The 25,366-nt window shown below is 40.3% G+C and overlaps 1 protein-coding gene across 2 annotated transcripts; it reads right to left on the bottom strand.

The window, feature by feature from the left end:
• Window positions 1–4,538: 4,538 nt before the first annotated feature.
• asmt2 (acetylserotonin O-methyltransferase 2) lies at window positions 4,539–18,095 on the bottom strand. Of its 2 annotated transcripts, XM_079573543.1 has the most exons (9): window positions 17,743–18,095; window positions 17,521–17,644; window positions 14,717–14,891; window positions 12,213–12,342; window positions 9,697–9,765; window positions 9,514–9,632; window positions 6,638–6,775; window positions 4,947–5,069; window positions 4,539–4,767 (listed from the first exon to the last, which is right to left on the bottom strand). In XM_079573543.1, the coding sequence occupies exons 2-9, from the start codon at window positions 17,599–17,601 to the stop codon at window positions 4,556–4,558; spliced, it is 1,047 nt and encodes a 348-aa protein (XP_079429669.1). In that variant the 5' UTR covers window positions 17,602–17,644; window positions 17,743–18,095; the 3' UTR covers window positions 4,539–4,555. The 2 variants fall into 2 exon arrangements, with proteins under 2 accessions (XP_079429669.1, XP_079429668.1); XM_079573542.1 differs by having other exon boundaries at window positions 17,521–18,095.
• Window positions 18,096–25,366: the final 7,271 nt, after the last annotated feature.

The raw sequence follows: 25,366 nt of genomic DNA, 5'->3' as shown, positions 1-25,366 counted from the left end.
TGGGGGAGTGCACTCGGCTTTATCTTTTAAAGGCACAGCACCAGAAAACGTAACTCGTATGGAAAAGATAAACAAAACAACAAAACATAACAACACTGCACACCAACAAACGGCAGGGATCTGTAAAGAGGAGTCAATCAACCCTCTCTTTTAAAAAGGTCTAAAACTGTAAAAATAATTGTCAATAATTACTCATTAACAAAACACATTTTGTGCTCCCCTGAGTTAGGCAGTAAATGTCAGGTTGCAGATACTGTATATACAATAGTAACAGAAATAAAAGTCATTTTCAACCCACTGCTACTCCAAATGTTAAATGAAGTGTGTAAATGCGACTTTCAAGATTTTACTTGACTGCGAAATAGGAATAAGAAAACAAACCCCTGGAAAAAAACCTTCAAAACGATGACACCATTTACCTACAAAACTGTTTGGAAAAACAATATGGAAAAAGTCATATAGAAAGAAGAAATCAATTCATCAAAATAACAAAAATATGTGCCCAGAGCACAGAACATTGGCCAGTTGTGGAAGAAGTACTCAATATTCTTAAGTACAAGTGCAGATACACGACCAAAAATGTACCTGAGTAAAAGTATCTAATACAATTTTTACTTGAGTAAAAGTATAAAAGTATGGATTATAAAATGTACTTCATAAGTTAAAAGTATTTAAGAGTTCAATGTGCAGGATTTTTTTTAATCATTTGAATACAACCAGGTCTAAGCGAGTAAACCACTCACTCAGGTTAAAAACAGGAACTAAACCTGGTCTAAACCTGGACTACACTGGCTCTAAACCAGGTCTAAACGAGTAAACCACTAACTCAGGTTAAAAACAGGAACTAAACCTGGTCTAAACCTGGACTACACTGGCTCTAAACCAGGTCTAAACGAGTAAACCACGAACTCAGGTCAAAAACAGGAACTAATCCTGGTCTAAACCTGGTCTAAACCTGGTCTAAATGAGTAAACCACGAACTCAGGTCAAAAACAGGAACTAAACCTGGTCTAAACCTGGACTACACTGGCTCTAAACCAGGTCTAAACGAGTAAACCACTAACTCGGGTCAAAAACAGGAACTAATCCTGGTCTAAACCTGGTCTAAACCTGGTCTAAATGAGTAAACCACGAACTCAGGTCAAAAACAGGAACTAAACCTGGTCTAAACCTGGTCTAAATGAGTAAACCACTAACTCAGGTCAAAAACAGGAACTAAACCTGGTCTAAACCTGGTCTAAACGAGTAAACCACTAACTCAGGTCAAAAACAGGAACTAAACCTGGTCTAAACCTGGTCTAAACCTGGTCTAAATGAGTAAACCACGAACTCAGGTCAAAAACAGGAACTAAACCTGGTCCAAACCTGAACTAAACTGGGACTAAACCAGTTCATCGTCGAGAGGTCACTTTGAAAATGAAATACTTTTACTTTTAAACCAATTTAAAAATGTAGTGGAGTAGAAAGTACAGATACAGGCTCTAAAATGTAGTGAAGTAAAAGTAAAAAAGTACTCATCATAAAATTTAATTAAGTAAAAGTACCTATAACTTTAACTTTTTAGTGTTTTTTTTTTTTTTAGTTACTTTCCACCACTGACATTGGCCAATTCAAAGGTGGAAGGACATGAATGAAATCCACCAGACCTGGGTTTGATAATCTGTTTATATGTGCAGCACATATTGATTTAATACAAATCTGTACATTAAATCCATAAGAAAACGGGTCGTTCTCATGCACATTCTTACAACGGGGTGACCTGACAGAAGGAAAGTTACGTAATATGTTGTAATATGTACTTAATGCATTAGCTTAACACCAGATACAGTATTTAACAGGGGTATTGTGTTATCCAAAAAAAAAGAAATAGTTGCCTTGTAAAATCCCAAACTCTTGTACCTTTTTTGCTACAGTATAAAATCAGCAGGTAAAGGAAAAACATGATAAACAAGACGACAATACACTTACAGTAACAACAGCTGCATAATAGATCAGTAATAAAGCTTAATGCCCTTTTCAGATCAGTGATGGGCGACGTTAATGGCTAACTCCATTTGGCAGGCACAGGGAGAACACACAAACTCTGCACAGAAATCGAACCTGGGACCTCTGCATGTGTCTTGACAGAGCTACTTCTCCACTATTAAACTGATATGTGCATAATATAACAGTCTGATCATTTATATATCAAGCAGAGGAAAGTACAGGCTCAAAATGAGACAATCACAGGTAGGATTCACAGAGGGGCTGCACAATGCAAGAGGGCAACGCAATATCGTGACAAAGTTCAGGTTTAGTCATGATTTTCCTTGATGTGGCCCTCATGTAGTTTTTTAAGTCCAGTTTTGAGACACATTCATGAAAAAAGAAATTGCTTATTATGACTTTTGTTTAAAGTGCATATGACAGGTTTTACTTTTTTGAAAAATATTTAAAGTTAATGACAGGAAGTGACATAGATAGAGGTAAAGTTCCACAGCAGTTTGACTCACTCACACCCCTACCGACAGAAAAGCTCTGATAGGGAGCTAAAATTCTTTCGGTGCCAAGTTTTGGTACTTTTTCTCTCCAGACGTCAATATATGACCAGCAGTCAGGCTCATGTTGCTTTTTTTAGACTGAGCAGATAATGAGCCGCTTCAGCGCAAATGAAAGCTGTTTTCTTAAAGGAACAGGCCACCGTTTTTACATACTGAGATATGTTCTTACCTAAGCTTAGGTTCATTTGTACCTGTCTGGTCTTCACACGTGCCCTCAGTCACGTAAACACAGGGGGACTATATTGTAAGGCGTAATAATACCAGGAGTAGTTCAACATCCGTGCAGTAATATCCTGACTTTAGTAAGTTAAGTTAAGGATAGCTTAACTTACTGCGCAGACCCCTTTTTATCCGCTTAGAAAATCCACATTGTTTAATTTTGTGTAATTATACTTTATCATGTAACACTTCACGTAACCATATTTAAATAGGGAAAACGTGGAAGAGCTTGGTAGCTTCTATACTCACCTGGTTTGGAGCTATAGAGGAGGAGAGGCTAAATGCTAACGCCGTCTGTGCTGTGTTTACGTGACTGAGGGCACACGTGAAGACCAGACAGGTACAAATGAACTCGTCTAAGCTCAGGTAAGAACATATCTCAGTATGTAAAAACAGTGGCCTATTCCTTTAAAGCGAAGCAAGGCTATAACTTACTAAAACTTTTGTAATTATCAGAGATGGCAGAGCCGCAGTCTGTGGCCGGTCTAAGCCAGGACTGAATAAGAAATTGGAGTGTGGGCAAATTGAAAAGCATAACATAGCAGGGACAAGAAAGAAAAGACATCTGTACATTTAGCGACAGACCCACTGAGGCTGAGCTTACGCTGCAGCGGTGAGGGGGACATCAAAGATCGCTGGTGGAAAAGTAAGCGCTCACTCTGTATTAGACATTTTTGGTGCAGTTTTGCCCCTCCTAGAACCGCCACCTTAAAGGAACAGGCCACCGTTTTTCCACACTGATATATGCTCTTACCGGAGCTTAAATGAGTTGCTGTGTACCTGTCTGGTCTTTGTGTGTGCCCTCAGTCACGCAAAAAGACCAAAGATGTTGTTAGCATTTGGCCTCTCCCCGTATATTCCAATAGCTCCAAATGGGGGTGAAGTTGGAAACGACCAAGCTCCTCCACGGGCACAAAGACCAGACAGGTCTGTATCAACTCGTCTAAGCTCAGGTAAGAACATATCTCAGTATGGAAAAACAGTGAGAGGGGTTTGAGTTTGATCCTGGGAGCTCTGTTGTCGGGGGCTTCGTGCCCCTGGTAGGGTCTCCCATGGCAAACAGGTCCTCGGTGACGGGTCAGACAAAGTGTGGTTCAGAAGCCCCTTATGAGAGACCAACAGGCCCGGTTAGAACCAAGAGGCCGTCCTTCTGTGGACCCACCACCTGCAGGAGGAGCCATAGGGGCTGGTGCCATGTGATCCAACAGCTGCCCTCACAACCCGGCAACGGACAAGTGGAAGAAAATGGATTAATGGTACAGTTTTGGTAAATTATTAGTGACTGTGTAAAGATCTTTGACGTGTGAAATAAAACCGTGCCATGATCTGATCTGCCCCTACAGCTCAGGAGGTAATAAAGTCCTTTCTCTCTTTTTATTGATGCTTAAAGGAACAGGCCACCATTTTTCCATACTGAGATATGTTCTTACCTGAGCTTAGACGAGTTGATGTGTACCTGTTTAAAATGGTTTGCCTTCATCTATGTCACTTCCTGTCAGTGTCCAATAAGGAAGTGAAGCTATAAACATCACAATAATGGTCAAACTAAAGAAAGCTGGGTGAAATCTTTAATATAATTGTGTTAACTAGGTTTTAGTAAAATTGTTTCTAATGTGTCATAGCACTTTTAAGTTTAGAATATAATATGTTTTAATAGTTTCCTTTCTCTTATATTGTGCAGCCCGGATTCACAGTAAAATGTTGTGAGGTTTAAAGGTTGCCGGAGCTCCAAGTCGTCAGTCCTTTCCGCAAATATTTCTCCTTCGCTTTTGTCCTTCGGTGTTTTCAGCCCGGCTTCACCTGAGCGCGAGGATGGCGTCGTAGCACTTCCCCGTGCGGCTCACCTGGACGTCGTGGAAACCGCCCTTGGTCAAAATGGCGGAGTATTCGGACGCCGGTCGCTCGCGGCCCTCGGTCTGGACCAGCATGTTCAGGGAGAAGCACTGAGTGGTGACCGGGCCCCTGTGGTTCTCGAACAGAAGGGCCTCGACGAGAAGGATCCCGCCTCCTGAGAACAAGCAGGGATTAAAAGCTTTTGTGATGAGACAAAGGAAAGCAAATAATGATTCACGGCTCTAGCGAGAGTTCAGACGGACGCCCTGCAGAACTAACTGTACTGTTGAACGGTGGAGTTTTCCGCTCTAGAAGCCCCTCTCTTTGTCTGAGTGACTTTAGTTTCTCTCTGACCTGGTTTACAGGCGCCGTGGATCTTCCGCAGCAGAGACAGACACTTCTCCTCCGGCCAGTCGTGAACGATTCGAGCCAAGATGAACAGATCGGCCGCAGGGAGGTCATCGGTGAAAAAATCTCCTGCGACAAACCAGAGAATTCACATTTAATGATTTCTTTTATACAATGTTAAGGCCCGAATACAATATTTTTTTAAAGAGGGGCATTATGCTTTTTGCAGGTAATAATGTCAAACCCATGTTAATGTATGTGAGTCTGTGAGGTGGTCGTCTGCAGCACCGGGGCCCCTCAGGGCACCGTTCTCTCACCGTTTCTCTTCACCATCTAAATGTCGGATGTCACATACTCCGCCATCGTGGGCAGTGTGTCCGAGGGGAACGACCTGGAGAACCGGTCGGTTATCATGGACTTTGTGGACTGGTGTGAGCGTAACCACCTGTGCTTGAACATCAGTAAGACGAAGGAGATCGACTTTAGGAGTAAGTCACTACCGCACACACCGCTGAAGATCCAGGGGGAGGACATTGAGGAGGTGGACAGTTTCAAGTATCTGGGTGTTCACCTCAACAATAAACTGGACCAACGCCCTGTACAAGAAGGGCCAAGGTCGCCTCCACCTTCTGAGGAGACTCTGTGGTGGCCTCTGCTCTCCACTACGCTGCCGTGTGCTGGGCCCCGAGCAGCACAGAGCGGGACAAGAACAGACTGAACAAGCTGGTCAGGAGGGCCAGCTCCGTCCTGGGCTGCCCCCTGGACTCTGTGGAGGTGAGTGACAGGAGGGTGTTAGCCAAGCTCACCTCTATCATTGACAACACCTCCCACCCACTGAACGGGACTGTAGAGGAGCTGAGCAGCTCTTTCAGTGGCAGACTGAGACACCCTCAGTGCAAGATCCCCACTGCTGTCAGACTGTACAACAAGACTGTAAAAACTACATGCAATAATCTATGTATCAGCGTGACTTTATCAACCACCTGCACTAGGACTGTAAACTTTGTACTGCTGACATTTTATATGCTGCTTTAATAAGCTAATAAGCTTTTTTACTCATTGTACATAAGATTCCTCTATTTACTATTTAATTATTTGCATTATTTCCTGTCTATTTTGTACACTGAGTGTTTCTTTCTTGAGAGCTGATGTAACAAGTGAATTTCTCCACTGTGAGATCAATAAAGACTGTCTTATCACTTACACTGTGTCGGTTTGAAAATGCCAAACTGATCTAAAACGGCTAAAACCAAAAAACAGTCGTTCCACTTCCTGGTCCTCCTAGTGATCTAACACAAGCCCCTCCCACGCAGCTGTTTCAATACAAAGAAAAAACAAAGTTAATGTGGCTGAAGTGAAGCGGTGCTGAGTGATTTTACTTCGCGATAAAACTATTTATCTTGGCAAGAGATGGAGGAGTGAGGAAAGGATTTCCTGGAAACGTTGGACCTCAAGAGGAGGTTTACGGGATCCGGCGCCGCACGGCCAAGAACAGCCAAGAACAGCCACTGGTCTGCTTTCGTTGAGAGAACATTGTAACATGGTAGAAAGCTCTAAAAGTAGATTTTGTATAATACCCCCTTTGAGGTTTGTCCAAAATGTCAATGCACAAAAGTATGAGGGTCTACAACTGGTGGATTTGCGTGTTTTAGATGGAAGAGTTCGTGCTCTGAGGCGTTGTGAATGTAAACACTGACCGCTCTGGAAGCCGATGGCGTCGTCGTCTTGGGTGAAGTGTTTCTGCGCCGCGTCGGTGACGGACGGCAGGTCGAACACCGTCACCGTGGAGGAGGGGTACTCTCTGGACATCTCCCGAGCCAGAGCCCCCGTGCATCCTGGGAAATGCACAGGAGAGTTCAATACAGCGGTCGATGTAAGGGTCTGTTCTAGATCACTAATATTGGCAACTTTGGATGCATCGATGGAGGCTCAGCCCAGGTCAAAGTGCAGAGCTGTTGACACAAGTGAAACAATACAGCTGGTTACAATTGAACCAGCTGAGTCGTTTTTCAATATAAAGATTGGTCTGTCCCACTGAGAGGTGAAGCATCCATCAGTTGTGTTTCACTCACAGAATTCCCAAAGATTTTTCGAAACTAGAAGGTCTTGGCTTTCAAACGAGGTCTCACACTGGCACATAGGCTGAAAACTCTCCTGTCAATACGCTTTGAGAGTTGGATATTATGGGCGACTCGAGCCTTCCAGGTCTGTGGCGGGGGTGAGAGAGGGTGGGGGAGGGGCAGAGGGGAGGAAGATGGATGGACGGACGGGTAGGGGGGGGAGGAAGACGGGAAGGGGGAGCTCGGAGTGTCAATGTAATGACAACACATGATCACACATGATGGCGGCACTGTAGCACTGCGGTCAATTGTCAATGTCAATTTTATTTATAAAGCACATTTAAAAACAACCATTGTCGACCAAAGTGCTGTACAAGAACAGTAACAATATGTACAATAAACACAATAAAAGTTAAACACAGGTAATATATAAAGGCACAAACTGTGTCTGGTCTACATGGAACCGAAGGCCAAAGCAAAAAGATGAGTTTTTAATTTGGTTTTAAACTCCTCTTCAGACTGAGCCGAGCGCACATGTAGAGGAAGGCTGTTCCAAAGTTTAGGGGCCGCTGAGAAGGCTCGGTCACCTCTGGACACACGCTTGGATTTAGGAACAGACAAAAGGAGCTGGTCAGCAGACCTCAGAGCTCTGGAAGGACAGTAGAGCTGCAGCAGTTCTGACAGATACTGAGGTGCCAGCGAATTTAGGCATTTAAAAACAATCAGCAGAATTTTAAACTTGATTCGAAAGGGAACTGCTAGAAGGTCCCGGGTTCGATTCCCACCAGGACGGGGCCTTTCTGTGTGGAGTTTGCATGTTCTCCCTGTGTCTGCCTGGGTTTTCCCTACCACTAAAAACATGTGCAATAGGTGAATCCTCCAGCTAGGTGATTCTGACCATCAGCCTGGCTCCACATCATGGAGATGGGTATGGGCATCGAAGGATGGGTTAAAGGCAGAGGACAAATTTCCCTACGGGGACAAAGTATGCAAACAAACAAACAAATCATACCCCTTTCATTCCCATTTGTCTCTTCTATTGTGTCCTGTGTCCTCCTCACTTATGTAAATATGCACTTTATATATTATATACCCATCACTTTTACCTGTGTTTATTAAGTGAACTTTTACCTATCACTTAGTAAAAAAAAATAAAAATACATAGATTTGGATATTATTAATTTTTTATTCGACTTATTTTATAATCAACGCAACAATATAGAGTTCGGGAATGCCCACAGTTACCATGGAGATCCGCCATCTTTGCAGCTGTTAGCATACATTGCCATAGACTAACAGCAGCTAAAGACAGTATAAAAAGTGGAGGAAAAAAACAGTGGAACGACTCCGTTAGCTGCTGAGATACTGCTGGTAAATACATCTAACACACTGTGGTCTCCAAGTGTTCTAATGTGAACAATAACTCCAGTATTTTAACTTTTAAAATCTCCATTAGTTTACAATGGCTGCTAATCCCATAATGCTTAGCGATATGACGTCACATTCCCGAACTCTATAGGGACAGACAATAACAGGTGACAGTACAAAGACTGTTGTTGATTTGGATATGCATACTGTAATTGCTAACCCTAACTCTAACCCTAAACTGGCAGATAACAGGTTAAAGTTGCATTATGTAACTTTTTAGGAAGAAAAAAAAAGTTGATATTTGTCTATTTTTGCAGTGTTAATTTTGACAACATATTTTATTTTAGTTTTAGTCTTAGTCTTTTGGCTAAAATGTAATTTAATTTTAGTCGAGATTTAGTCAAAAAAAGCTTTTCAATTTTAGTCTAGTTTTAGTCGACTAAAATTGCATGTCAATTTAGTCGACTAAATTTAAGACTAATTTAGTCGACTTTGCATTAATAATATTCATTATAATCATATTTAATCAAGGTCCTTGACTTCATGGAGCTGCTCCACATGAATAAAGCACAAACCTGTTCATTTGGCAGTGAATTTACATGATCTGAGGCTCTTTCAGACAGTCAATAGAAGTTTGGATGATTTTAGTCTCTCCTTTTCATTTTTATTTAGTCTTATTTTAGTCAACTAAAATATCTGGACATTTTAGTCATAGTTTTAGTCTCATGAGAAACTTTTAATTTAGTTTTAGTCCAATTTTAGTCGTCAAAAATATCACTTTGACTAAAATTAAGACTAAATATTTTAGTCGACGAAATTAACACTGTATTTTTGACCTTGTAGTGACCCAGCGGCTGGATGAGTGGTCAGTCTGACGCCTTTACTTTTGATCACAGATCCAGGATCAATTGTTTTGTAGGTTTTCTGGTGAGAGGCTCCGTCAGCAGTGAAAATCTTCCAAACAATTGATCCTGGAACGTCCTAGAGACCACTGTGATGGAAAGAAAAGGCATCATACTGACCTCTCAGACAGCCACTGGGTCACTACAAGGTCAAATACAGACAAATGTCAACTTTTCCCCCCCCACATAAGTCATTTATTGATAAGCAAAGAAAAAAACTGCTTCTGTGTGGAGTCGTCCTACCCCCGAGGTCCACGATGGTTTTGAACGGGGACAGATCGAACGCTGTGACGACGTCGTGTCCATCGAGGATCCAGGACGAGTTCATCAGACCCATGAACTTCAGCATCTCCTCCTCAGATCTGAGAGAAGCTTTCACTGTTACCGCCATCGTCATTATCACAGGTAAATGTGGACGGCGCTCACCTGTAAATGGCTTCAAAGATCTGCTCCGATGGAAGGCCAAAGGTTTTCTCGTTCTGGTTCTTGCCTTCCCTGAGCAGAGGGAGACACAGGAGAGACGACTTACAAACTATCAACTTAAGGTGACATTTATTTTTGATGGGAGACATTTATATAACAATATATACGGCATGGGCAGATGTTACCAAACTGTAGGGCCGGTTTTCATTCTATTCACAACATCTTCACTTTAGTAGCCTCGTCATATGCACTTTAACAACATTTTTAACAAGGTTTTTAAATATCTGATTCCTGCCTGGTTTATTGAGCTTTGAACCCAAAAAACAGGGAGACAAAAAAGCTTTCTGTCATTTTATCCATAACAAATTGTGCATAAAAAATGACAAAATTGTTAATATTTTCAGTGACGAAAATCAAAATGATGAACAGAGCCAGTTTTCAATTTATGGTTTTATTATGTTGATACACAGACATCATAGAAGGGGGCGTGGCTTCGCCGGGGGGGAAAGTAGAATCTTCTGGGAATCACAGTTTTTAGCTGCTTTATGGCAAAATCTCTCGTACACTGTATACTTGCAACACCAGTGTTCTTCTATTAATGCAACGTTTCGGCCAGTATACAGTGTGCGAGAGATTTTTCCTTTTCTACATTTGGCCTCTATGCCTTCTCTTACACACCTGTTTAAAACAAAGAACCTTTAATTTTTTTGCTTTTTTATGGCGAAATATAAACTTACTTATCACATGCAAATAAAGTCAAGTCTAAATCGGATCCGTCTGGATGTTTATTCACAGCAGATTGATCATTAGAAGCGAAAAACGGCAGTTGTAGCTAGCGCTAGCTCGATGCTAGCATGTAGCATCATGTTAGGATTCTCCGTTATTTATGTATTAATGGGTTGTTGAACCACTTTGCTCCTCTCCATGTCTTTGTATCTTTATTTAGAAGAAAACTTTATTCATAATTAAGCATTTGTTAAAGTAGCTTTTGAATAATTAAAGAAAGTTTAGATTTTTCTCCAAAATTGTTTTCCTCCGTGACTGTTTTCAAACATGACCATATATGGGCGATTCCAGAGATGCCGTCTCGTCTGTATCTAATATTTGATCTGGTTTCGTTTTGGAATAAGCTATTTGTAAATGAAAATATCTGTAAAAATTCAAATTTTGTCTTGTTCAAAGCTCAAACATCAGGCCTGGAATTAGACATTAAAAAAAATGCCTAAAATATTGAAGAAAGGAAAGTCTGTAGGAGCTACTGAAGTGGAGATGTGAGTGGAGTGTAAAGAAAACCTCATTATGAAAAAAAAAGTGCCCTAAAGTTTAGTTAAGTTTAGTTATGCACATGCGCTGTATATTTGCTTCTAAAATTAATATAGAAGCTGCAGTTACGCATAAGACCTGAGGTGGCAGTAGTGAGTATAAAAATGACCAACTTGCAACTAGTCTCTTAAACCGCTGCTGCCTCTTGGAAAGGAAATGACCATATTTGGATTACAGCGTGATCTCGGTCCCCTTTCGTGCTACACGTGAAAGAATAAGTGTGGGAAAGACGAAAAGGAAGACTTTGGTCTCATTTTTACTCACTAAAACTATGGGCGATGTTTCACCTGCAGCGCATTTAAAAGGGACTAGATGCAAGTTGGCCATTTTATACTCACTACTGCCACCTCGGGTCATATGTGTAACTGCAACTCCTATATTAACCTCTTACCACCCGCCAAAACCAAATGCATTCTCTACTCTTCGCCATTGTCGCCACTTTTTATTTCCCTTATGTGTTTTTGTCACTTTATTACTTTTTTGCTGGATTTTTGTCATTTTTTGCTGGATTGTTGTCACTTTTTTGCTGGATTTTTGTCATTTTTGGCTGGATTGTTGTCACTTTTTTGCTGGATTTTTGTCATTTTTGGCTGGATTTTTGTCATTTTTGGCTGGATTTTTGTCATTTTTTCCTGGATTTTTGTCACTTTTTTGCTGGATTTTTGTCACTTTTTTTGCTGGATTTTTGTCATTTTTTTGCTGGATTTTTGTCATTTTTTTGCTGGATTTTTGTCATTTTGTGCTGGATTTTTTTCACTTTTTTGCTGGATTTTTGTCTTTTTTTTTTTGCTGAATTTTTGTCACTTTTTTGCTGGATTTTTGTCACTTTTTTGCTGGATTGTTGTTGTTTTTTGCTGGATTTTTGTCATTTTTTGCTGGATTTTTGTCTTTTTTTTGCTGGATTTTTGTCTTTTTTTTGCTGGATTTTTGTATTTTTTTGTTGCTTTTTGTAACTTTTTTGTTGAGTTTTTGTCATTTTTGTCACTTTTTAGCGCTTTTTTGTTGCGTTTTCATCCTCCTTTTCTTTTAGTTTTTTTTATCGCTGTTTTGAAGAGGCTTTTAGATTTGGAGAACAGGAGAAACCATGTTCAGGTGGGAGTTAAGAGGTTAAGCTTGTGCATGTCGAAATGGGGCAAACATTGGGCAAAAAAAATGAAACCAGCTTCATTGTTTGTGTATTACTGATGGGCACAGACCTGACGGCGTCCGCCATGTGGCTCCACAGCGGGTAGATGGTCTGGGACTGGTACAGGATCATGTCGTACAGAGACTTCGCGCTGCCTTTGGCCAAATACAGGTTGGACACGTCGGTGCTGCTGTACAGGGCTGAGGAAACGGGGAATATGCTTCAGACACATTCAGTGCATTGCAATGAAGACCCACAGTGGCAGAAACAGAAACATTGTGTACAGAATCTGCAGCATGACGTGTCGTTGTGTGTCTAAAATTACAAATGAAGTCCAGATGTTTCCTGTTTTTGGCACGGGGAGGAATTTAGAAGCCGAAACCAACAGCTGTCAACCACTGAGACTGGACTGGCAATGTTCTGACATCAAAAGTGAAAGTATATGTCTTTATTTGTCATCCATTTTGTCATTCTTCCAGGGTTAAAGTCATCAAAGTACAGAACATGTGGCTGCCGGATTCCCCTTGGACTTCATGAGATTAGAGACCTCTGTTCACAATGATGAGCGTTTAAAGCAGATAAAATGCAGTGTTTCATTTACATTACACTTGGGACATTGTTTGATCAAAAGGAGATTTGTCTTTCGGGTTATTCCACGTGAAATCTACAATGATTGTTCTTGATCTTTTCTAGTTTCTGAAATGATTAATGAACCGTTCTGATTTGGGGTCACTGCAGTTGGTCAGGTCTTGGTTCAGCAACAACTACGAGCCCAAAGAATGAGATCAGCTGAAGATCCTTGTCCAGGTTGTTCAGTGGATTTCTTTCTTCTCTGATCTGGCTCCTGGACTCTCCACAGAGCCAGTGGTTGGACTGGGCCTGGACTCAGTGGAGAAGGTGGTGGAACAGAGGACGCTCTCTAAGATCAGGGCGATCCTGTCCAATCAGAGCCAGCCCCTTAACTCGGTCTTCTCCCACCAGAGAAGCGCCGTGAGCTCAAGACTCCTCTCTCTGAGACGCTCCAAGGACAGATTGAAGAACTCTTTTGTCCCTCATAGGAGGAGGAGGAGGAGAGAGGGAAATATCTAGAACATTGTCTCGCAGTGCCTTAAAGCAGTACTAAGTAACTTGTTTACCTTAATAAATCCTTTCTGTAGTCCCTCTGGGGGTAATACAAGTGTTAATGGAATGACTGGAGGGTCTTTCATCTCCCCCTGGTGTCTATGGTCAGAAAACCACAATTGCAACTTTCCCTGCACTGGGTCAGAGCCACCAATACACACTAATGGAATCACGAAGAAGAAGCTAACAGGCTAACGGGCAAAGCTAACTGTGGGCTTGCGCCACTTAAACAGTATTTACAGCCAATTTTGAGTGACAAAAAATTAGCTCCATTGTGTAATTGGATGTACAATAAGTCAGTGGTTCTCAACCTGGGGGTCGGGAGACAAATTTGGGGGGTCGCCAGATCATTTAGATAAAATAGCCATATTTTCATTAGCATATAATCTATTGTTTTATTGTAGCATGTGTTTGCTATTTTACAAGAGTGCCATTATTTGTTTGTAGTTTGGTGAATTTCATTTTAGCCATTTGTCGTGGCTTTGTTTTTTTAACCCCTTAACTCCCACCTGAACCAAGCACATTTTCTCCAGTTTGGCTTAACCCCAATCCAAAAGCTTCTGGAAAAAAGCTGAGACGAAAACATTGATGAAAAAGTGGCAAAAATGTCACAAAAATGTCACAAGAAATTGACAAAAAATTGCCGAAAAAAATGACAAAAATGTGACCAAAAAAATGACAAAAATGTGATAAAAAATGACAACAAAAAAAAAAAATTGTGACAAAAAATGACCATAATGTGATAAAAAAAAATGACAAAAAAGTGATAAAAATTTGACCAAAAAATTAAAAAAAATGTGACAAAAATGTGATAAAAAAAAATGACAAAAAAAAAAAAAGTGACAAAAAATGACAAAAATGTGATTAAAAAAATGACAAAAATGTGATAAAAATTTGACAAAAAAAATAAAAAAAAGGGACCAAAAAATGACAAAAAGATACAAAAATGAGTTGACAAAAAAATGTGACGTGAGGAAAAAGATCCTCTCGGTTCAGGCGGGAGTTAAGAGGTTAAGAATTATGTAGGCTGCTATTTCTATTTCTCACGGTGGGACCCGGGCAGGGGGCAAGAATCCCTTTTACTGTTAAAATGGGGGTTGCGGCGCCAAAAGGTTGAGAACCACTGCAATAAGTACATGAGTAAAAAAACATAACATGCTACGACGCCTGCAGTGGCGCTTATGGCCTCTAGGGGCATGAGCACGATCTATCTATCTATCTTTGGTCTGGTAAAGATAAGCCATTCAATGCTGGCTACTCAATCTGAGAGGACACGCCCTCTTCATCTGTCCTCGCCCCAACAGAGAAGCTCCAGATGTTGTGCTGGGCTCACGGTCTGGAGCGATGGCAGACGCGTGTTTCGGGTTGATAGAGAAACCGCAGGAAACCCACGTAGACAGAAAGGCTCAACGAAACATGGGAATGGTTTGTATTGGCGCCTGAACTCCTGACCTGTCCCGCGCTTCGTCTCCACCTCCAGGATCTCGATGCCGACGAGCGCGTCCAGCAGCCGCTCCGTCCCGTCGCCGCTGGTCTTTAACCGCGCCGCGATGTCGGCCGCGCTCAGGCCGTCGGCCGAGTTCAGCAGGAGGTCGAACACTCCCAGCTCACAGGCGGAGAAGATGATCTGAGCGAGAGGGAGGAGAGACTCGGGCTCGGTATCGCTACATTTTATTTAATGCCGGCACTTTAACGATACCGATGCCTGAACGATACTTTTTCCGAAACCTATACCAATTTATGTGTCATATAGAACCAGTAAACAGATTTATAATGTTCCTTTGCCTCCATTTCATTTATTTTAATAATAATGCATCAGTTTTATGTAGGACAATCAAAGATGCTTTACATTACATTATTCATTCACTCCATACTTGGTGGTGGTCAGCTACTATTGTAGCCACAGCTGCCCTGGAGTTTGTGTCATTTGTTTGTGGTGAAACAACCAACTTCAGACAGGTCCTAAAGAACTCGTCAAAGCTAAGGTAAGAACATATCTCAGTATGTAAAAACGGTGGCCTATTCCTTTAATTACAAAAGCGCAAAGAGAAAAATTCTTATTTTTCTTATTTTTCCCACGTTATTTTCCCAGTTTTTGTTAACGTCTTCCCAAAAAATTTCCAAAAATGTTAATTTTTTTTCCCCCAAAATTTTCCCAGGTTTTTTTCCACATTTTTTTGAAAGTTTTTCAATTTTTTCTCCAATTTGTCCACTAGTTTTTTCCTATTTTTCCCCAATTTTTCCACACGTTTTTTTTTCCTCAAATTTTGTCACTCCAATTCTTCCACTAGTTCTTTTCCACAATTTTTCCAGTGTTTTTTTTTTTTTTCAATTCTTCCACATTTTTTCCCCCCACTAGTTTATTTCTTTCTTCTTTTTTTTTTAAATTTCCCCCTTTTTTTCATAATTTTTTCTTCCTGATTTGGATGACCAATAGCATCAAAACTTGAATATAAAGATTTTGAATTTCTTTTCGGTGCCTGTTTTTGTCACTTTTATATTTTCAATAAGTAGTAAATAAACCTTCTTTTTCAATGCCAAACATTATTAAACAGCACTCAGCCCAATCAGAGGAGAATCGCAACTATCCTTTCTCATAAATCCTGGACATGATAAAGATGAAGGAGGTGAGATCATGAAGCTGGAACAGGTTTTTCTTTTAGATCTTGCGATACATTGTGGATTCTAATGGCAGTAATTTAGTGATATATTATTTAGCGATATCCTGTGTTCAGCCCTGATATCGTTCAAGGCGAAGGATCTGCAGAGTCGAGGAGCGGAAATACAAGACGACGGCCCTTTGTCAAACCAGGGGGAAAATTTAGGTCAAACTCGACAAGACACAAAAGCACCTCCAGCCGACGGCAAAGACTGTGGTAAAATGTTAAGAATATAGGTTTACATTAAGCTCACAGAGGCAGGTTTGTACTTAGAGCAGCTAAATCATGTTTACTTATATGTTGTTTGTGTTTTGTGCCCCTTTTCCTTCAGAAATATATATTTTAATTTAATAGAAATTTCACACATTACAAGTTTTGTTTCTCATAATTTATGTCACAACTAAAACTTAAATCAGACTTTTATGCTCAAACAGTTACTCACAGTGCTCAAGTAACGTTTTCTCCAAGTACATTATTACTTTTACTTAGGTATTTGGGTCATTACTTCTTATTTGTACTTGAATAAAGTTATTTGTACTTGAATAAATTTATTTCAAAGTAAAGTTACTCTTAATCGAGTAGATATTTTGGCTACTCTACCCACCTCTGTGCATAACTCGACACTTAAAGGCACACCGCGTAGAATTGTACTTATAAATAAAATTGAAATACTAGCATTTATTTTATATTCATCATTGGTGTATGTATAAACAAACATGTGTTTTTACTGTGAGCGGCTCATCTCTCCTAAGACATGACTGTATCTTTACCGGGAGTGGGTACGTCTCCAGCTCGTCTCCATGGAGATGTGACTAAACTCAGCATAGAGTCCTCATCCAAATCCATTCTTTGATTATTCCCTGCAGTAATAGTATTTTTCTGTGTCGAGCTGATCAATAGGAGCATGTTTTGCACTAATGGCAACAGTATAGTCCAAAAAGTTACGCAGTGTCCCTTTAAAGGGACTATACCGAGTTTAATACTGTTTAAAATATGTATTTTCCTCCCCTACACGTTCCAGCCATGTCCTAATGTGTAGAAAGAGCTCAGACTGTCTCTCAAAAAGTTGTTACTTCGGGTCCAAAGATCCTCATGCACAAGCTTAAAATAGAAGCTGCAGTTACACACATGACCTGAGGTGGCAGTAGTGAGCATACAATGGCCAACTTGCATCTAGCCCCTTTAATATGTAAAAACAAGCAGTAACATTTATTGAAGTGTTAAGATTGAAAAGTGCATCAACACAAAAATGCCTCCAAACACAAGAATAGAACTTTGCAACACTAGAATACTGAAAATATGCATCATCATGTACAATGACCAAAGAAGATAAGATTTGATAGGAAATAGTGCACAAATTGGAATATTCCTCCGAAATTTGATCACTTGCTGCCTCGTAAACTACTTATACCACGAAGCTGCATGGATTGTGCACAAAGTTGCCATAATATTAAGTAAATGTCTATGTAATTTGAAGTTGAAGCAAAAAATGCCTAATTTCAATGCGTTTGACGACACATTATTTAAGCTCCTGTCCTTATTATTGTACATTTCAGGCTTTAGGCTTCACCGTTTTCTCAATAACTCCATCTTTACCTTAGAAATCCTGAACCCGTTGAAATACTCCAGAAGTTTGAAGGGATAATCCAGTTCACTTTGGGAGAGATGCTCTGCCATGACGCTTCTTCTGCAGCTGCGAGAGAAACGCGAACCCTTCCTGCTGTCTGAGAATGTGCACACTTCAAAATAACACCACATTATTAAAACACGCTTATATGAGGATGCTTATCTGTTTAATATCTTTTTAAACGCGCTTACCTCTTCTTTGGAAAGCCGCCAGATCCGTGCCAAGCCGCCGCAACAACCACCACAGGGGCGTCTCGTTGCCCAAAAACAAAATCGCGTTTTTTGGGGTAAAAAAATGCCTAGTTTTGTTGGTGGTTCGCCGTGTGGATGTGTCCTCGGATCGTGAGCGGATAAACGAGAGAATTTCCGAGTTTTAAGCGGATGTTTGGGGGATTAAAAGAGCAGAGATCGTGGCTCGGTTTATGACACGAGCAGCTGCAGTACCGGGTTCAAGCGCGGCGGCAGGGGGGGCGCTGTTGGGCCGTGAGAGCGACACAGTTTTGACATTTTTCTCAAATTCAGATTAAAATCATGTAAGTGCGTGGTTTATTTCAGCGCACGAGCTGGTATTTATTGTAGTTGCTCATTGTGATATTGTGTAGCAAGGATTTACACCGTCACCATCATTTATTTCAGGACTTTCGGACTCGAATATTACTTTCATCAGTGGCACGCCCCCTTTTGTGTTAATATAATATTATTTAGCAAATAAAGTAGCCTCTGTGTCCACTGTAAAATAAAGTAGGCTCAGCTTTATCAATATATAATAGCGTTTCTGGGTAATTTCATTGTTGTTTTCAAATTGAAAATTGATTGAATGATACACGGACCTTGAAGAAGCCTCATATTACATTAAAGCAGTAACTTGTTTACCTTAATAAATCATTTTCGTAGTTCTTTTGGGGGTAATACAAGTGTTAATGGGATGATTGGAGGGTCTTTCATCTCCCTCTGGTGTCTCTGGCCAGAAAACCACACTTGCAGATTTTCCTGCTCGACCTGGAGCACCAATACACACTAATGGAATCACGAAGAAGAAGCTAACAGGCTAACGGGCAAAGCTAACTGTGGGCTAGCGTCACTTAAACAGTATTTACAGCCAAATGTGAGCGAAAAAAATTATCTCCATTGTGTAATTGGATGCACAATATCCCTCTCGCTTTTTTTTGTCAGCGTAGTATTTACTCTCACGGACAATTACTGAGTAAAAAAACGCAACATGCTACGACACCTGCAGTGGCGCTTATGGCCTCTAGGGGCATGAGTTACTTATTACTGCTTTAAAGAGGGGTATTATGCTTTTTTCAATCACATAGCACCAGTCTATTGCACACTACAATGATGACGAAACCTTCTGTTGGTCTGTAAATGCAGTAAATTAGAATAACTGCCTTGTATAAAATTGCTCTCTCAAAATGGCTGCAGTGAATGTCTTGAAATAGGCCTCTGTCTCTTTAAGAACCTCTGACCCTTTCCGACACGCCCCCTCCACACGCTGTCTGTGGCATCAGTGGGGAGGGGGTTCTGCTGAGGAGCAGTGGTTGGTTACTCGGCTGGTGACGAAAGCTCGGAGGCGTCTCCAGGAGGTGGGGGCGTTCCTAGGAGGACTCAGGCAAACCTATCCCTAAAATGGCCGCCATCAGAGTTTTTACAGATTACTCAAAAATATGTGAATGTGCCAAGGCAACACTTCAGGCATGTTTTTAATGAGGGATTGACATAATAACATGATGTAAAGCTTGAAAAAGTCGATTTTGCATAATACCCCCCCCTTTAAGAAAAACTAAGCTACTTCCAATAACACCAGAGACAACTTTATTAGGTACATTCAACTCACTTACCAGGAGGAATGTTTTCGACGCACTCAGTCCGCTTGTTCTGGAGCCGGCCCTGGTCGTTTCCTGTTGTTTCATTCAGGGGTTTCAGCAAAAAATACACTTATGATTTAGCACAGAATTAAAAATGGCTGCAACACATCTAAACATTACAGGCACCAAGACAAGCTTCCCATCTGTAAAGCATTAATATTTGCCCTGGGGCTGACATTTTTCTCAACATAGGGTAGACAGAAGGAGCTCACTTAGATAAAGAAAAACATAATTCACTTGACATTAAAGGTGCATTATGCAACTTTTTATGTACATTTCTTGATGTGATATTTGACCTTGTAGTGACCCAGTGGTTGTATGAGTGGTCAGAATGGTGCCTTTACTTTCCCTTTTTTTTTAATTATTGTTTTTTATCAGGAGGAAATATTTATGTTGCAAGTCATATGGTCTACACACAACATGTTTTTGTTTTTGCTTTTTTTTTTTTTTTTTTTCCTTTTTCACCCATAAATAAATAACAGTACCCAGCCCTACCACCGTGACCTTCCTTATTGGGTCAGTATGTGGCAAGGGAAGGAGCATATCTCCTTCCGTCACACACTTCTCATCTGGGGAGACCATGTACAGCACCAACAAATCACAGCTTGTTATACAATTATGCATCAGGAGGCTGGCTGATTGCTTCACAAACCGCTACCTCGGTTACACACATACATTTGGCAGAGTGAAAAAGAAAAAAAAATGCAAAAAGTACCAAAAAGTATATCCTCAGATTCTCCCAACAAAGTCCAGAAAGGGTGTCCATGCGATAATGAAAATGTCCTGTCTTTGTTTGAGTCTGAGTAACCCTTTCATAGCTTGCGATTTTTGTCATCAGACCTAACCACTTTTCGAAGTACGGTGCCTTTACTTTCCATCACAGTGGTCTCTAGGAAGTTCCAGGATCAATTTTTGGAAGGTTTTCGGACCCTCTCAAAAGAAAGCCTAGAAAATAATTGATCCTGGAGCATTGAAGAGACCACTGTGATTGAAAATAAAGGCACCGTGCTGACCACTGAGTCACTGAGTCCAGCTTCTCCTTTAATGGAACTCTCTGCCACCGACTGACGTGAACAGCTTTAACAGACGTCTGAAACAGGGGCTGAGTTAACCTCTTAACCACCACCATAACCAAGTACATTTTCCCCAGTTCAGCTTTACCCAAATGTAAAAGGTTACGGCCATTTTAAACAGACACATTGTTGCCACTTTTCGTTGCTCTTTTGTTGAGTTTTTTGGTCACATTTTTGTTGATAGTATGTTGTTACGTTTTACAGGAAGCTTTAGGATTTAGGTAAAGCCAAACAGATGAAAATGTGCCCGGTTCAGGGGTTAAAGGGAAATTTCAGGATTTTTGACATAGGGCCTCATTTCCTACTTATCCAGAGTGTTGTATATATATTTTTAATTCATGCAGTCCTTATGTTTGAAGAGTTTAGTGGTGCTAGGCTAGTGCTAGGCTAGTGCTAGGCTAGTGCTAGGCTAGTGCATGTCTATGGTAACTAGTCGCCTGCATTAAAACCCTCTTCAAAATCATGGGGTCGTCCTCCAAACGTTGCCATATCTGATTTGTAGAAAGCTCCTTTGAGAATTCCACGTGTAGTAATGCAAACTACTGTAGATCCGGTAACCTAGCACAGTGTTTCCCAACCAGGGGTACTCGAGGACCTAGCAGGAGGTACTTGAAACTACTTCAGATTGAAAAAAGGGGGAAATTGAACATGATTTTTTATAGGAAAAGCTATATTTTTCAGTAAAATGTGTTGCCTTGGGAGAATTTTAGGTTTATTATTAACGCAACATTGTCCTTTTTCTTACAAATACCATTTTGAAGTAATCACTTTCTAAATAAACTGCAACACCCCTGAGGTAGGGGGTACACGGACGACCATTGAAAGGCCCAAGGGGTACGAAAGACAATAAAGGTTGGGAACCACTGACCGAGCAGATCACTCCGCCGCTGCGTAGCTACAACCAGGAAGCTGATGCTGCTCAAATATAAGTTCTTTTAAATGCAAAATGGTTATATTTCAAACATTATTCAGTCAACACAGACATTTATATGGGTAGTCTGGTGTTATAAGTGATTTTCCTCATGTGCACTGTGCTTGGGTTAGACTGTTTTTAATGCAGGCTACTAGTTACCATAGACATGCACTAGCCTAGCATTAGCCTAGCACCACAAAACTCTTCAAACATAAGGACTGTATGAATAAAAATACAAAAAATCTCCAGAAATCAACAGTGGATAACTAGGAAATGAGTCCCTATGTCAAAAATCCTGAAACATCCCTTTAGAAGGTTATTTTGGCACCGTCTGGAGGTGAAAGGAAAACACAGAGCTCTTGAATTATTAACCAAATCGATTTATTGATGCTCGGACAAATCCCTTCCTGCCTCAGACGCGCTCACACGCACTCGCACACACACCTACATAAATACATGACGCGGTGGAGATTCAGCATAGCCCACTGTTGCACATGCTTCTATATCATAAAACGAGATATTTACAAGAATAATCTTCCAACAAAAAAAAAAAAAACGACAACAAAAAAAGAAAAGAGAAAGAGTAGAGGAGAAAGGACAGCTCCCGATCCCAAAACTTCTTCCAGCAACGTTTTTGTTTAACAATTCCATTCGGGACGGGATCGAAAAAAAAGTTCACCCACGTGTTTTTCGAAAGAGAAAACAACAAAGAAAAAAAAATGAGAATCAAAAAAGGGGGAGATTTGGCCAATACGACGTAGCATTAACTGTTTTTATCACTACATAAGTAATGGCAGTAACACTGAATCACTGTATTTACAGAGAGGAGGAGGAGGAGGAAGAGGAGGAGGAAAGTGACTGGACGTTTAGTGGCGGGCGATACGGCGAAAGCTAGTCATACCGCGATAGTTCAGAGCCGCGCTGCGAAACCTTTCAGCCGATAAATGACCTGGAATGTTCCGCAGTGTGGCTTTAAACGCCTTCACAGGAAATGAGTCAAAACGTTCTCGAAAGCAAATGGAAATCAGCAAGTGGAACAGGTGGTTTTTGCGCTTGAATGAAGAAAAAACCTCTCACTGCGCTTAAAATTAGCTGACGAATGTCGATTTTAAGATGTTTTAGTTAGATTTTAAGTGCAATAATGCGATTTAGGGTTTGCACAGGCAGCAGCAAGTCAGGATTCAGGCTTTTTATTGCCATTTTAACATCCAAATATTACTTTTAAGGCCACAAATGAAATCAAACAGGAATGAGGAGAAATAACACTTTATAATAACTACACCTAGGGCTGGGCGATATATCGATATTTATGATATATCGACATATTTTGAAATGAGATATGGAATTAGACCATATCGCATATATCGGGATATTTCAAATTCAGACAAACTATTGAGTTAACATAAAGAAACGGGTGATCTAAAGCTGATTTTTAAACAAGTTCATCTTGAGCACTGAGCACTTTATTTAGTTTTCTCTTTATATATAAATGTTGCCCTCAGAAAAAGATTGACCAATTTTATTTTATAGGCCATTTTATCCAATATTTCTTCTTTAATTAAATGTGGACCTCATCGAGCTTTGTTGTACAGTGTTTATGTTTACATGTTATAGTGTATTTTCAATAAAACTACTCGTATTTGGCTTTGACTTAACATTTTATTTCACAGCTCTGACTTAAATATCGGGATATATATATCGTATCTCGATATTCAACCTAAATATATCGAGATGTGACGTTTGGTCCATATCGCCCGGCCCTAACTACACCGTATTTAGCCGAAATAAATGAGTAAACACTTAATTCATCATGAACAATTCATTAGTTAAGTGTGAATAAAACACTTAACTTAATGAATAAGCGACGCATTTGAAGAACTGTTCATTATGAGTTGGGCATTAACTGCAGTAGGCCTTGGGTAGGTGTCTCCAGATGCTTTAAAGATGATATAAAATGAAAATACTACAGTTTTAAGTATATATTCGTGTGTAAAATAGCATATACTTTGAGTAATCCATTCAAATATTCAAAATAAACAGTTTATATACACATTGACTCGATTTTAAAATGTACTTCTGGCCTAAAGTAGCATAAGAGGTGGGGCCATATCGTATCGCATATTGTTATCGCGATATAATTTTAGTATATTATAGGAATAGAATATCACTGATCTTCCCAAAAGGCTTAAAGCTGGGATTTAATTTGAAGTAATTTGTCCATTGCCAATTATATCGTCAAATATATTGTTATCGTGATATTTCTTTTTTATATCGTGATATAGATTTTAGGTCATATTGCTCTGCCCTAACTTTATACAATGGGAGTTAAGTGTACATTTAAGGGGTCCCAGCCAAAAAAAAGTTTGGGAACCCCTGAACTAAAGACGTGTTGATGATGAATTAAGCGTTTCGTATTAAGGATAAATAAAGTTTAGTTATTATAAAGTGTTAACGAAATGTGTCTACAGTAAAAAAAAAACAGTCGAGAAATGTCATTGAGTGGAAATTTAGATTTAATCCAATTCAATGACTTCTAAGGCCTTAAGTTTGGCATAATAATGACTTTTAATACTTTTTAATGCCCTGCTGCTGCTCCACTTGCAGATTTCTCTTCCAAAACTGCTCATCTTGCTTTTTAATTCTTTCCATCTTGAATCGCATTTATGACAAAACAAGACACCTTTTGTTATAGTGTTATGGGTCACGTGGTATTCAAGAGCTTCACATCGCCTTCACCGGGTAAATAAAGAATAAACCAGCGACTTGTCACAGTTTCATATCCAAAAGTGTTCACCAGGAGTTGAAAATTAGTATTTTTCTTTGGGTTTCTCAAAGGCCCTGCACCCGTTTTTCTCTTCTAGAACAGGAACAAAAGCGGTGCGTCCGATTTACGAAGCCTTTTGTTTTAAAAATCGAATCATAACTAGCAGCTAGCTTCCAAAAAGTTGTGAAACGAGCCTATGAACCCATCCCCGTGAAGAATCGGTAAGTTATAGACGAGCTAGGAATGAGTTCAAACCACAGCTAACACTTAAAAACAGGTGCAAAAACAAGTACAGGGCCTTTTTGTGATACAGAGAAGAAGCGAAGACGAGGGATATTCAAAGAGGTCGAAACATTCGCCGCATCGCCCGCCCCCGACTGGACATTTTTGCCTTTTTTTTTTGTGTTGAGCCTCCGGGGGGCGCTGACGGGGCTTGACATCGGAATAAGGCACGATTAATACTTGGACCATTTCGATTCGCGATGGGGGGTGGAAACGTTTTGTATCTACGGACTCTCTGCTCTATGTAAACGCTTGAAATCGCCGATATATATATATATAAAAAAAAAAAGGACTGGCTTTCCCTTTTCCGACATACAGCGCTGTGCAAAGGTTTTGAGGGACATAACTTAAATAGGGGTTAAATGAAGTCCCGCCTTTTCCCACATTTTGTTGAACTCATTCAGCAATATATCTTTTTTTTTTTTTTTTTACCTGAAAGACATTTATTCAGCGAAACATCAGCAAGACAAAAAAATCATCATCAAACACTTCAAAACACTTGGTAAAAAGAAGGAACGCTACAACTTGTGATTCCTCTCATTGCGAGGGAGAACCGGTGCGAACGCTTCAAACATGTCGACTTTTTATAGTCCAAAAAGCACCTCTTAAAAACCTGGCTTCTACTCCAGCTCGGGGTCGTTTGTTCCTTTGCCAAACAGACTAAAAAAAAAAAAGCTCTCGGGCCGGACACTGATGCACCTTTGGTTTGCTCTTCTTTCTGCCCAGTCGTTTACAGACCGGTCAGTGCCTTGGCGGAGGTCTCGGCTTTTCAGTTCATCCAATACTTCTGGGCACTAGACCTTCCGTAGTTCGTAGCCACTATTTAAAAACCTGTCTAATACTCACAGTTCTGTCCTAATCCTCACATTAAGCCCAAGTTCTTGCTTTTCATAAATAATGGTCCGGTCACTAGATG

The sequence above is a fragment of the Gobius niger genome (genome assembly GCF_951799975.1).
Source record: "Gobius niger genome assembly, chromosome: 16".
Classification (NCBI taxonomy): domain Eukaryota; kingdom Metazoa; phylum Chordata; class Actinopteri; order Gobiiformes; family Gobiidae; genus Gobius; species Gobius niger.
Note: the sequence above shows the minus strand (reverse complement) of the source record. Positions and strands in the feature narration are given on the sequence as shown.